Source organism: Sylvia atricapilla, chromosome Z (genome assembly GCF_009819655.1).
Source record: "Sylvia atricapilla isolate bSylAtr1 chromosome Z, bSylAtr1.pri, whole genome shotgun sequence".
In the NCBI taxonomy this organism is placed as follows: domain Eukaryota; kingdom Metazoa; phylum Chordata; class Aves; order Passeriformes; family Sylviidae; genus Sylvia; species Sylvia atricapilla.
In genome coordinates this window covers 26,217,143-26,231,844 of record NC_089174.1, presented here as the reverse complement: position 1 = coordinate 26,231,844, position 14,702 = coordinate 26,217,143, and the positions used below count along the sequence as shown (strand labels likewise).

General features: G+C 37.4%; 1 protein-coding gene across 1 annotated transcript in view; it reads left to right on the top strand.

The window, feature by feature from the left end:
• The window catches only part of PRDM6 (PR/SET domain 6), a 75,171-nt gene extending 61,522 nt beyond the window's left edge, over positions 1 to 13,649 (top strand). Inside the window, exons 6-7 of the mRNA XM_066339857.1 lie at positions 5,695 to 5,871; positions 12,852 to 13,649. Coding sequence (XP_066195954.1) covers positions 5,695 to 5,871; positions 12,852 to 12,966 — 292 coding nt within the window. The 3' untranslated portion in view covers positions 12,967 to 13,649. The remainder of the gene's footprint in view (positions 1 to 5,694; positions 5,872 to 12,851) is intronic.
• Positions 13,650 to 14,702: the final 1,053 nt, after the last annotated feature.

Sequence of the window (14,702 nt, the reverse complement as noted above, 5' to 3'; positions counted from 1 at the left end):
CTGGAAAGTGTTCCAGTCACAGCACCCATGTCACAGAAGGCAAAAGCAGGGACTGGGAGAATGAGGAACTGCCAGCTGTATAAGATCAGATTGAAGACCATCTAAAGAACTTGCAGATGTGCAGGCCTATGGGGCCTGGTGAGAAGCATGTGCATGTCCTGAGGGAAATGGTGGATGAAGTGGCTAAGCTAATCTGTCATATTTGAGAGGTCATGGCAATCTGGTGAAGCTCCTGCTGATTTAAAAAGGAGTAACATAACCTCCACTGTTAAAAGAAAGACCTGGAGAACTACAGGGCAGTCAGGCTCATCTCAGTACTTAGCAAGAGCATGGAGCAGATCCCCCTGGCAACTAGGTTAAGGCATATGGAAAAAAAACATTGTGACTGATGACAACCAACACAATTTCACTAAGAGCAAGTCATACCTCACAAATTTGGTAGCCTTCTACAACAGTATTTACTGAGTTAGTGAATGAAGAATAGAGTCTGAGGTCTTCTACCTGGACCTCAGCGTTTGCACACAACAGCCTTGTCTCTCTGAAGTGAAGAGACATGGATTTTTCTGATGGTCAGGTCTCTCAATAGATAAGTAATTGGCTGGAAAGTTGCTTTCAAAGAGTTGTGGTCAATGGCTCGACCTCCAAGTGGAGACCAGGAGTGCTCGTTGAGGGTTGTTATTTAGACTGATGCTGCTTAGCACAGCAGTGTTTTTTGGTGACAGGGGCAGTGGGATTAAGTGCACCGTCAGCGAGTCCTCTGATGACACCAGGCTGTGTGGGGCAGGTGACATTCTGGAAGGAAGGGTTACCATCCAGAGTGATCTTGGCAGGTTGGAGAGATGGGAGGACTGTGTGAATGTCACAAAGTCCAAAAAGAGCAAATTAAAGGTCTTAAACTTGGATCAGGGCAGTCCCAAGCACAGGTGCAGGCTGAGTGGAGAAAGGATTGAGAACAGCCCTGAGGAGAAGGACTTGGAGATGCTGGTGGATGAGACGCTGGACATGAGCCAGACGTGGACTCACAACCCAAAAAACCAAGTATGTCCTGGGCTGTGTAAAAAACAGCACTGGCAGGAGGTGATTCTCCCCCTCTATTGAATTCTTGTGAAACCCCATCTGAAGCACTGCACCCAGCTCTGGGGATTCCAACATAACAAGAATGTGAATCTGCTAGAGTCCAGACGACAATCCCAAAGGTGATCAGAAGGTTGAAGACAGGTTGAGAGAGTTTGGGCTGTTCACTGTTGAGAACAGAAGGGCTCAGGGACACTTTATATGAGCTTTCCAGTACCCACAGGGGCCTGCAAGAGAGATTTTTGAGAAGACGTTTAGTGATATAACAAGGGATAATGGCTTTAAACTGAAAGAGGGTAAATTTAGACTGGATATAAGAAAGAAATTCTTTAGTGAGAGTGTAGTGAGACAGACTTGAAATTTTCCCAGAGAAGCTGACCATCTCCCATCATGGGAATGATCATAGTCAAATAGGATGGGGCCTTGAGTGGAAGGTGTCTCTGTCCACAGCAAGGAGTTGGAAACAAGGTGGTCTTTAATGCCCCTTTCAAGGCAGACCATTCTGTAAATCTATGATCATGTTGCTTTTTTCTTCTTAGTCATCAACAGGGAGAAAAGTACTTTCAATCACATGCCAGTCTCTCCTTTCAGCTGGTGCTTTTCTAGCTCTTTCTGAGGAAAAAGAGTGCTGTGCTGTGCTTGTTTGTCTCACCAGGCTAAGGGATTTTTCAGTGACAAAGTTAAAAGTGCTCAGAAACTCACTTTAACAAGCGATTTCTCTTCTACGAATTGCACTAGAATTCCATCTGCCCTTACAAAAAGAAAATTCACTTCTGAAGAGGCCACACTAAAAACCTATTAATCGTAAAGGAAATAATTTGAAAATGCAGTAGAAAATAGTGATTGGATTTTTTCAAGGTTCTAATAATTCAAAGAGTTAATAATGAATGATGTAGAAAATAAATTTATAACACAGATATACTTAGGAGTCAGAATTTGGAAAAAGATTTTCTTTTGGCAGAGGAATAATAAAACATAAATAAAGCTATGTCAGTTTTGCTAAATGAAAATCTAGAAAGAATTAATCTAAATGTATAGCTGTTTCTCAGTAGCTATTTCAGGGGAAAGCATATGGATTTTTCTATTCTCTTAGCATGCTTTGTGCATGTTAGAGGTTCTACATTCCCTGCCCAAAGGGAGGGAACGAGGTTTGGTGAGGTTCAGTAAGCCTTATAGGGAAGCATGAGTTTTGGTCCCATACATGATGTAGTTTCACCCAGAAAAATATCAGCTGCAAAAGTAAAAGAAATTAGGACAGGAAAAGACATCACAAAAGAGCAAAATAATTCAAGAGATTGTCTAGCTTAGAGAGCAAAATTTATTCCTTAATGTTTTTATTTTAAAAAATGTGTCTTGAACTTGGAAAAGCTCAAAGCATTAATTACCACAGTGCCTGAAAATTCCTATTACATTAGAATTGCTCTCAGAATTTCACTTTAGGTGGCCTGTGTTCCTATATGGGCCATCATATAGTCAGAAACTGTAGGATTAGGGTCTCTAGAAAAAGCTGATGGATTCTAAATGTCAGTAAACCCAGAGAGCTTATCAATAATGCATGGGATTAATAGCAACAGCATAACTTTTCCAATAGGAATTTTTTCTTTGGGATAAGTATATTTCCTTTCTTTAAGCTCAAAAAGAAGAATGTGGAACTAAAATCTCCCATATAATTAGGTGTTTAATAAAAAACATTAGAACTATTTTGATGGCTGTCAGACCATCATTCTCATCTGCACATTGTTGTAATCAGTTTAGCTGTTCTTAACTGTAACTTAAAATTACTATCTGGTAAGGTTTTGATTCACATGGATACTGTGAAGCTCAAGAAAGTATAATTGGTTATTCCAAGGAAATGAGTTTTTCTGAGCTGGTAGTCCAGCAGTGGATTTTTGATCATACAGCCTAGGAAGACCAACATTTCTGTCACTTTATTGCTATTCCTTCTTGTCTGCAAAACTCTGTTATAGCTAGGTCACCATCTTAATTCATTGTCCCAGTGCAGACAAAAGTGATGGCAGAAGACATAACTGCTACATCAAAGGCAGGCGTGCTCTGCTCATGTCAATGTACTCACTGAACCGAGCATTGCTCGTGCTCAGTCCTTCAGCACCACGTTCATTTTTTTGAAAAATAACATATTGATTTTATTCTCTTCCAAGGAAAAAAAAATCTGAGCACAATAAAATAGTTACCAGAGAACAGAATGATAACTTTTGTACTTACTGAATGTAATATTTTTCTCTTTGAAAAACAGTAGTATCCAAAAGTTGCCACAAGTTGGCATATTTGAATCCACAATTGTGCAAATTAAAACATTTTTAAGATGTTACAGTATTTAAATGTATTTTAAGGCTCTCATTTTAAAATTAATTTTGCCTAATATGTGTCATTTTTCTGGGCTTTAAAAAATGACACATTTTAGTATAAATTAGAATTACCTGATATAAACATCATAAATGCATCCTCTGCAAAGAGAAAGGTAACTTCTTTAATAGTTTTTCTTCCAAGATATGGATGAATCAGAAAAATGCAGTCAAAGTGACCTAACAATAGGTGACCTTTTACAGGGCTTATTTTCTTGAGCATAAGTCAGTGAAACACATTCTGAGTGTTTTGTAAAGAAGGCATTTATTTTGAGCCAATGAGCTCATATTGTTTGGCACCACAGTGTTCACTTATATCTGGTTTGAAATTTTGACTGTTTACAGACAAGATACAGTGTGAATTTTCACTGCATTTTCACTGCAAAAATGAAAGATTAATTTGTTTTATGTAGCATTGTATAATTTTTTGTGGTTGCTGTTAAAAATAGATAACCAGAGGCTAATAGATGTTAATGGTCTCCTTCACTATTAAAAAATCAATGTTTCTTGGATACAGAATATATTATTGCATTATTTTGCTTAAAAGTATTTGATTACTGTATTCACCTATTATCTCTGCTGTACAACTCTTGAGATTTCATATGAAATTTGATAAATATTTTCTGTGCAAATTACCTTTGGATTCCAAGAAAGGTCAAAACTGGACGTGTTACTACTTACCTTCTAGTAAGAGAAACAGATAAATACTTTCTTGGGTTTTGGTGTGATTTTTTCTGTTTGATTTTGTTTGTTTGAGGTTTTGTTTGGTTGTTTGTTCTGTTTTTGGTTTGGTTTGGTTTGCTGGTTTGTGGTTTTTTTAAATATGATTTTACATGTATCTGTGTATCTTTAGGGGCCATATCATCTAAATTACCTCTCCTCAGCTTTTATATATTACTTTCAAACTTGTTGGAGAGTAGCTAGATTTTCAAATGCAAGTAATTAAAATCGTAGGCTATTGAGTTATTGATGAATACTGAGCTATTAATCAAGCTAAAAAATTCTACAATCAGGGTTCAGTGCTCTGAAGCACTGTAAAATAATAGTATTTGTGTTCAGTGATGCAAGTAGCCACAATTAAGCAGTTCACTTGACAAATGAGATAGTTCACTTTATTTTGCACTTAATTGAATTGTACATGCCTGGTCACCATTGTCTCTTTCCCTTTAGTTTTGGTTTCTAGCCATTTAAACATATACATTTATTACAGAGAGAGCAATTAAGTTGTGTTGGCCATTGGCTCTGGAAATGCAGACACCAAGAGTTAAGATGCTGTGTAGGGTAAAAATCATTATTACCCCTCCAGAAAAAAAAAAAAATCTTAATTTTCTTAGCAAAATGTCTGATAAGGGTTCAGGATTCTGCTACAAATTTAAAACAAATGTGAAATGGAAAAAACTCCTGTAGGATGTTGACATTAAGTCATTTTTACCAAAGAAAAATATATAGACATGATTTCTTGGGATTTTATAGCACTTAGCATTTCAGCAGACCAACCTCACATTGCTGTCTTGGATCCCTTTTTTTTTGTCCTGTGTTCACAGTTTGCTTGTTATGATTCTGAATTTGTAACATATTGGTCAGTTTTGTGTGTATGTTTGTTATGTTTACTTTCAACAGGAGGTGTTGTTGAAAACCTGAGTTCTGGGTTTCCTTTCAAAAGGTATTTTCAGTCTGGATGGGAGAAAAATATTAATAAAATGTGAAGATTTTCCACTGAAATAAGAAAACAGAAAGATAATTGTAATACAGTGCTCATTTTTTTCAAATCTCTTATTGAAATAGGTGATCTCTAAAATTACCTGCAAAGCAAGATGAGGAGTTTAATTGTGAACAGCTACAGAATACAGCTAGGATATACACGTAACAATCAGATATGGACTTGTAAGTAAGGCTGTAGCTGGCACCAACAGACAGGGGATTTCATGAGGCCCTCAGCTCCAGTGTGTGTGGGTCTTTTTTTTTTTTACGGAGTACCATGTTGTATTTGAGAGAATTAAAGCAGGCATATGATGTGCAGGGCAGGTTCACTAATTTGCTGAATTACGGTTTGTGGGCCCGCATTTAATTCCTGCCCAAGAATTTTGCATTTGTTAAAGAAGTTGTGAAGTTTTGGGTGTTTCCCAAGAAACACCCAGAGACGTGCACTCAATTTCTTTGGAAATTATTGGGAAGATTGGGAGCTCCCTTCCGAGTGGTTTCCTGCTCATGCCAACAGGAAGCACTGATAGCATGCTGTTTCTGTCTCCCACTGCAGGCCCTACCAGTGTGGTCACTGCTCCCAGTCCTTCTCGCAGCCTTCAGAGCTGAGGAACCACGTTGTCACGCACTCCAGCGACAGGCCTTTCAAGTGCGGCTACTGTGGGCGCGCCTTCGCTGGTGCCACAACACTCAACAACCACATCCGGACACACACTGGGGAAAAGCCCTTCAAGTAAGTACTTGAAGCCAGCAGCTCTTGCCAGCTGAGATTAGGGAGGGAAATGCATTACTGCTGCTCACTAGCATCATCAGCACTCGGCAGAGGTTCCCTTGAAAGCCAAGGTCAGACCATGAGGTAAAATATCTAGTGGTGCTGTTAAAATCAGAATTTATGCAGGTTTGATTTTGGGTTTCTCAAAAGCCTTGGAAATTTTCTGTTCTCTAATGATACCTTGATTGTTTTAATTAAAGGGCAAGCTGCTGGCACTCAGAGCCACAGCTAAAAATATGATCAAGACAGAGACAGGTCATGCTGTAAGAATACTAATATGATTCTTTGATATCTATGTGCTGAGGTAGATGGAACTTCACTTAAAAACTAATTTAGCTCTAGTTATACATGAGGGGAAATATGCACTTTCTTTTAGTCTCAGAATCACTGGATAGAAAATGAAACTGACTTCCAGCATAAGTTTTGAAAGATCATAGTAATAAGTTGATAGTGTTCAGATATAAAAAAAATACTGTCCAAGATGTAATTAAAAAAAAAAAAAAAAAAGTCACCTAATAAAGATGGTTTTACATTAAATAGACTTTGTTAATTTCTGGAATTTTTAATTACTGGTATTAAAGTTAAGCATATACCTGTCTTAGAAATCTTTCACCAGTGCTCATTTCCAGCTGTAGTACAGCTGATCCAGGTATATTTTTCCTTCTGTTATGCAAGACTCTGCCTACATAACAGGAAGAGTTCTCCAAAGCAGAAGAAATATATCCCATACTTGTGTCTTTGTCTTGGCTATACTGACAGGCTCAGAGTGTATGTATGTGGTCACTGGAGTAATTCCACCTAATGTATTGATATACATTCTTTTGGAAGCTTCCTGGATGTTCCTAGGAGGAAGGGGAGTAAGTGTAGAAGAAGGTTTGTGTCTCTCCCAGTTCTCCGAGTACTGTCTGTTCTCCGTCCACTTTTCTCTGTTTGTCTTTTTTTTCTACTTTTGCCAAACTGTGCTTTTGATCTGGTTAATGTAAGAGAGCTCAGCCATGGGCCTGTCAGAACCCCTCATAACAAGCCTGACAGAGATACTGGTGCGTGCTTTGCCTCCATATAAGGTTGGAAGGAAGCATGGCCTCCACACATGTCTTTGCTGGGGCAAGAGGACAGGTCCAGGAACAAAATGCTGCATATCCAGTACAGAAGAACATGCATAGCAGAAATCATGGCTAGGATAGTGTTGCAGGAGGCAAAACATGGAAACTCAGAACACCAAAATATTGGCTTCTTTTGACCCAGTCTCTTGAATGCTCAGAGCCCAGAGAAAGTGAGCCAAAAATGGTGTGAGCAATCAGATTGATTTTATCTAGTTGCTGTGTAAATAGATTTTAGTAATTAATGGAAGAGGTTTCTAGGTCAAAATGGAAAATAGACTTCATTTAATGTTAAGGTGTTACTTATGTGTAACCTTGTTGACTCCACTTAATTTTTTTCCTTAACATCCTGTTTTTGTCATGTTTCCAATAGATCTGCTATTTTGCCCCATTTAGACTCATTATTTTTCCCCTTTGGTCTACTAATTTTTTTACCCTTTTCCAAAATGGGCTTGATTACAGAACACTTTCATTTGTGAAAGAGCTTAATGCACTTAAAGCAACTAACCAGAGGTCTGGGTTTTGTTTGTTTATTTATATTTTTATCCCACCCTCCTCATGTGGAAGCATGTAAGTATTCCAGGACTTAACTGACTAATCCTTAAGTTGCAGGACAGAGCAACAACAACAACAAAAAGATGTGTATGCTTTGTACTGGTTCTTTATGATGTATGGCATAATTTCAATTGTGCAAGATGTTTCTTTAGTTTCTTCCTTAAGCACAGGAAAGAGTAGTACCATCTTCCCTCTGGAAGGCTTGTTGAAGTATTTGCAGTAAGCTGACTAGTAACTTCATGTGAGGCTAAAACTGGAGCTGCAAATCTTCCCATCCCTGCTAGTCAGATAAGAGGACAAACAAGCCTTGATCCTGCAAGCTGTTCAAAAGGGCAGATTTGTCTCTCATGCAGTCGCTTGCATTTGGGACAAGAGGGGCAGAAAACTTATCCAGAAATCAATCTATTATCTCTGCTTGAGAAAGAAGAGAGAGCTGCAGCTCATCTTGATGTCTCATCACTGCTTCGATCCTCTTTTGAAAAAGGGGTGGACGAGATCTGGTATTAAGAAAGTTGAGGAAAAACCCCTCAACAAATTCTATTAAACAAGAACCATAAATAAAGCAAACAATATTTCTCTCTCTTGATCATGCAGTTTAAGCTTAAAATGTTTGTTTATGAAGGAGTTTTGAATGTACACTTACTAAACACCCCCCCCTCACCGGCCCCCAGATGGAAAAGCCCACAGAGATAGTATTTCTGTACCTCAGAGAAGTTTGTATTTTTGGTGATGTACACTGTTCTTTTAAATAATGCTTTTAATATTAGAAAGAATTGTCTTGCATAGATAGTGATAAATTACTTAAATCCTAGCTAATTTATTTTCAAAATAACAGGTATAATTTTGAAGGTGTTATTTTAGGTTCAATTTTAAATGTGCTTCTGCTGTGAATTCAATCTCATGATTTCTAATGCAGCAAGGCATCTATATTCATAAGGGGCAATATGACACTTTACAGTCAGCGTGTATTAAGTCAGCAATGTTAAACACTAAGTATGTTTGTATGCATATTATTTACAGAAGTTGGTTTTTAAAATGATGAACATATGGTGACAGTATTGTAAAAAAATATTCCAGATTAATTGTTTTGTAAGAGAACGTTTGGGATTGGTCAAAATACCTTTTCTATGAGAGAGCATTTTCTTTGTAGGTCCTAGGTAACTTTGGATGTATGGCGGAAGATTTCCTATTTGCTTTTCATTAAGATAACAATGCTAAGTGAGGTTATCTGTAGTCAAAGCTCTAGCTGAATTTGACTTTTCATGTCATCACAAGCTATCAAACCAGCCACACCACTGTAAAGTTTTTGTGTATTCTTATCTTACTGAAGTCTCCACTACGGCTGCTAGTCTGGGAACAAAGCTTTTAAGTAAATTAAAATGCAGGACAAAAAGTATAATTATTTGTTACCTAAATTTTCTTAATTTTTTCTCGCTCCGTCCCTGCTTCCATTTCAGCAAAAATCTAGTATTTAGGAGTCAACCCAAAAGAATAAAGAGGAAAGATTCTTTCAGCCTGCAATAGCTTACAGTTTTTACATTGTTTCTTACTGAAATACAAAACTGGAGCGCATTCATTTTAGGTTGAATATGTGTGTTGTACCTGCAGGGTCATCTCAGTGTTGCCAAGAGGGATTATTTTTTAGTTAATATTTTTTCTTGAATTTTTGATACCCTTCCAAAGGAATTTAAAATGTAGTGTTAAAAGTACTTGTTGAATGAAATCTTAAGATATATTTTGAAACTATCAAATTAATACTTTGAAATTAGGAAGATTTTAGAGAAAATACTTTTTCTCTAAAATAGACCCTCAGCATTTCCTCCATCCAAAACCTTTCGCAGAGGTTGACATAAATGTGCAGATTAAACCAATCCTCTGTATAATCCTCACTGTCAATGTTTTGAAAGCACTATGAAGCAAACAAGCAGACCAGTCACAATGAAGGCTATCTGAACAAAATTGGAAACCCCAGTACTTTAGAAATATCCCAAAACTATTGGTGCACTGTGTGAACTTAAGAACAATTCTGTTTACCTTGTTCACCCAAGCAAATCATACCAGAAAACCTTGGGGCAGAGTGAAGTCTTGAGGCTGAGGAGATGGAATGCTGTAGCACATTGTTCCTTAAAATTGTGTTGTACAGATACATTGTAAAAGAAGGTAACATGGATCCAGTTTTCACTGATGTTATCTAATTGTTTGAGGACTTTGGCATTGCTTTGGACTTGTATGCGTTTGGGGCTGTTAAAATTCCATTCAAATGCCATCAGATGGCCCTAAGTGGAAATTAAATTGCATCTCGGTTAATAAGTGTCATTATTGCCAATACATGTATCTACAGTGCAGGTTTAACCAAAATTTGGTATGTCTATAGCATTCAGGCCTGGGCTCAGCCCAATGGTTGACTGGTGTGGGGTCACATGAGATATGGATGGACTCTATTTCCTTTCTGAAAATTTTGACTACTGTTGAACTTTCCAACACAACATTAAACATGTACGGGTTACAGTACAGCAATATGCACACAAGACCACACACATGCTCACCAATTTCATGGACAGAGCTCATGGGAGTGGTTATTCTGCTATGATGGGCTGGGAAAGAATGGTTAATAGAGGGAGAGACTGCACAGTACATCACAGAGTACATCACAGTCCAGAAGAAAAATATTCTTGCCCTTCCTCCCATTCCTACCTACTGTGAGACAGTAATGCTAACTGCTGTGACACTATTATCTTCACCTTTTCTATCAGTTTGTATCCAGCAACCACTTCTCTGGACCACATTGAAAAGAGGAATCAGGAGCCTAATACAGATCTCTGCCCATAAGCCAGGTACTTATATATCCAAAACTATGGTCCTGAAAGCAACACCCACATCATTTTTAAGTGCCTAGAAAATCATAGGTACCTTGGGTACCATCTGAAGGTTATCCAGGTACAAGAGAAGGACAAGGGATTTAAGTGCCTTGCCAAAAGCTTTATTCTGACTATTGCCCAAGGGCTGTGTAAGCACAAAGATCACAGTTCGACCGGCAGCAGTCCTTGGCACCAACAATCCTCCTATTCATAAAGGGTAGATGCTTGTATTGAGGGATTTATCCTTTTTCTGTTCTCTCTTTAGTACCCTTCTTTCCTGTGCCTATAAGTTAGTGTATCAGCCTGTAGCTGGGAAGGCAGAGCACTCCCACAACAGAAGAATCTTGTGGATAAAGATGGGAAGTTGTATTTTAAAGAAATAAGGTAAACCTTGCTCGGCGCTCTCACTAGCAATGCAAGGTGCTGAGTGAATGCCTGCCCAAGTCTAGCCTCCCGGACAAGCTCCAGAAAGGGTAAGGGGGTCTGCCACAGCAAGTGATTTTAGTGGGTAGCACTGCCTTTTGATCACTCTATAGCCTTTATCTAAGTCATTAATGGTGTCTAGGCATTCTGTTAATCCTGTTATTTTGTTTATTTGGCTACATTCTCAAAATCAGGGGTTGCCACACCTGATTTTATAGGTTATTTTGCAACTATATTGCTTACAGCTTAGTTAGGCAAGAATCCAAACCTCCTATTACTCATCAAGCAAAGTACTCATCTTTGTAGACATCAAAATAACAAAACTATCAAGTTCAAGTAGTCAGTAATATCTCATACAGACTAAGCTAACCCCTCCACCATAAAATTGATTATAATGCCTCTGTGATAGATATATATGTATGTATATAAAAATAATACAATAATTTGCAAGTTTGTCAGGCAATGAAAGGTAGTATATTTTGACACACTAATCCAGTAAGTAATCCGTTTTCTAATAAACAATCAGCAGTGCACTAATGTGTCATCAGCACTTCAGGAGCTCTGGAGAGTGGATGATCTGCACATAGACGCTAATGAATACCCCAAAAATCATTAAGTAATCAATACTTCTGAGTTATTTTCATTGAGCTGATAGGTCTGATACATTAAAGCTGACATTTTACATTTGTCAAGATCACAGTGCAGTTTTTAACAGTGGCATAGGATGCTAAAAATATTCCATGAAAGACAATCAAGGAAATACAACTTAAAAGTGTTGACATTTTAGATTGGTACAGTAGCCTGAATGAATTACTCTGTAACGTCTCTACTAAATAGTCCTGAAGCAGAACTTTATCACTAAGAATTGGGAAAAATGCTCACAATTATACATATGTGTAAATATCTTATTTTTTTATAAGCAGATCACCAACAGTTCACTTTCTATCATTCACATCAGTGAATAGAGAAAGATTAAAATGGATTGCTACGTCCATTGTTTTCCTCACTTCTTTGAAGGTGAAGAATTCATTGCAGTGATACTTTCATGAAAATCTTATTTGGAGATAAAACATGACATGGTACCATTAAACCAAAGATGGCTTTTGGAGCAAGAACCATACAAGAAGAATCTGCTTCATCTATGTTTGTGACTCACCAAACGCCCCTGTATAGTGTAAATCAAAATGGCAGCATTTTGGGTGATTAAATACTGTAGTTTGTCTTTAAGAGCAGGGAGAAGGGATTAATTCCAAAGCAACAATAGCCCATATTCTATCCTCTCCAAACTTGAATGGTTCTGTTCATTCATTCACACACAGTTTTTCTTGCAGATTATGGTTGTCTAAGAGAGGACAGGGTAGAAAGAGAGACAAAATAAAAGTAAAGGAATTCTGATGGTTGTTATGAGTTTTTTGCTCAAGCAACAGATTTCTCAAATACTGTAGATGTTTGCAGATAATTAAGTAACAAGTATCTCTGTGTGCCTTTCAAAAATTATTCCCACTACATGGTTAGATCAGAAAAACAAAGAGTTTTCTCTTATTCTAGGACTGAAAGATTACTTCTTTGTGATTTCTCATCCTCCAACAGGCAATTGTGGATTTTAAAAAAGCAGACGGTGAAATTCTATTTGTCATCAATTTCTCTTAGAGGATACAGAGCAGAAAACTGCAGACAAGCTGCCTCTTTGATGGCTCACTCCTAAAAATCTCTTTTTGTTCTTTATCTATTTGAACTGACAGTGATCAGAGCTACACCAGGACAGGCCTCTCTGGAGAAATCACCTTCCCCTTGTCTATTGACAGATTCCTCTGTTCTGAATCAGACAGGCCTTGTCCCATCATAGGCATCAAGACCTTGGAAGTAGCCACCAATTAAACCTCTTGAGCCAGTAAAATCTGAAGCCACTTTTGAGTGTCTGTTCTGATTAGGCAGGATGAGACAAAGCCCATCACCCCCCCCAGAGCAGCTCCCTGGTCTCAATTTTCTCTCTTGCCTTCACCAGGTGCGAGAGGTGTGAGAGGAGCTTCACACAAGCCACCCAGCTGAGTCGACACCAGAGGATGCCCAATGAGTGCAAGCCAATAACAGAGAGCACAGAATCAATTGAAGTGGATTAACTGATTGACTGGTTGGAATTAAACTGCAAGGAAAGTCATGATTAAATGTCACGGACACTTAAGCAAAACCAAAGATTTCCTCTGAGCAACTTTCAATCAGTCCCAGAAAACCAAAAGCAGTAATAAAATAAGTAAGATGTTAAGAGATATTGATCCTGGCATGGAAGTGAGACCAGGAAAGAGATTATTTATTTATGACTAGGGATGAGTCTTATTTCAATTGACAAGTTACTTGGGACTGTTAACATTTCAAGTCCCTTCATGTATTGCTTTAATTCTAAAAAATTCTTTATAATTGTTATTTAATGCCGAAGTGAGGGATCTCTAGAGTTCTTCTGCTCATAGTTATGACTGAGTATGCACATGGACTTGTTTATTGTTGCACCTTTTTTTGTAGCATGACTCAAAGGACCCAGATGTAATCTGTACATTTGGCTGGGCTGGGCAAAGTTTATCTTGACATGGCTGTAATAGAAATTGTTGTGTGGGACGGAAAGTGATCACGAGCTGTACCTGGGTCAGTGTCAGCCACCTCAGACCAAAGGGCATTCCATTTCCATAGTCTCATGCCTCACACTGTGTGCACTTTTTCATGCAAGTAGTTTGCATTGGCATTGGCATAGATATTCTGTGAAAGAAAAAAAAAAAAAAAAGAACAAAAGCAAAAATTAAAATAATAATAATAAAAATATGGAATGTTGTATACCTGCAAATGTACATTCTGTAAAGAAATGAGTAGGAAAACTGTGTTAAACAAATTGAGCTTTCAAATTCAGTCTAATAGCTATGAAAGACAGAGGTGGTAGAAAGTATTTTAAACACTAAATATTCCAGTCCATGTGTAAATCATATTACAAGGAGCAGAAAATTGAGACGATACTTTTGGTTTGGGTAACTGATTTAATGTCATGTTGATTTCTAGGAAAAACAATCAGAAATCAAAACTATAGTCCATTGATATTTTTAGTCTGTTATCTGGATCAAATTGGAAATGCTCCTGTATTAGATGAAGTTTTTAATACAGTTGGGCTGAACTTCAAAATAAGAGATAAATCTGAATACAGGTACTTTGTAAATTTCTTGGAGGTTTCATAGCATTCACTTCATGGAAATTTGACTGGTACAGTGAATGAAGGAAAGCCAAAATATTCCCAACGTAAATATAAAAAGCTCAGATGTCATTACATTGGTTTGATTTAGTAATTTACACATTGACTTTTTCCATGCTTTTATCCATGATGTATTCCAGATTTCATGATTTTGTCTAATCAAATTATGTTTTCACTTTTAGAGACCAGTGGCTTTTTTTTATATATTAATTGTCTCAATGCTAGAGCTGTAGATTGATTAAAATGTTTTAAAAAAAGAAAAAAAAAACCAAAAACCAAAAACCAAAACAAACCAAAAAAAAAAAAAAAAAAAAAAAAAAATTAAAATGAAAGAAACAAAATCACAACCATCAAGAAGCAAAACCTTAACAGTCTGAGGTCATGCTTTATCACAAGGTAAAACTACAAAATAAAATTGTGGAGAATATGGGGATTAAAACAGAATAATTCAGTTTTGCACCAAAACTGAAGTGCTGAGTGGCTCATAAGGGCTCAGTTGATTATATTAAATATTTTAAACACATTTATGGGGATGATTTTAAATATGTAGAGAATAAAGTATCCAGTTCTGTAAAGGGCTAGACAGAGTCAGCTACAAATTTAACACCAGGTTCAAACCATTTATGA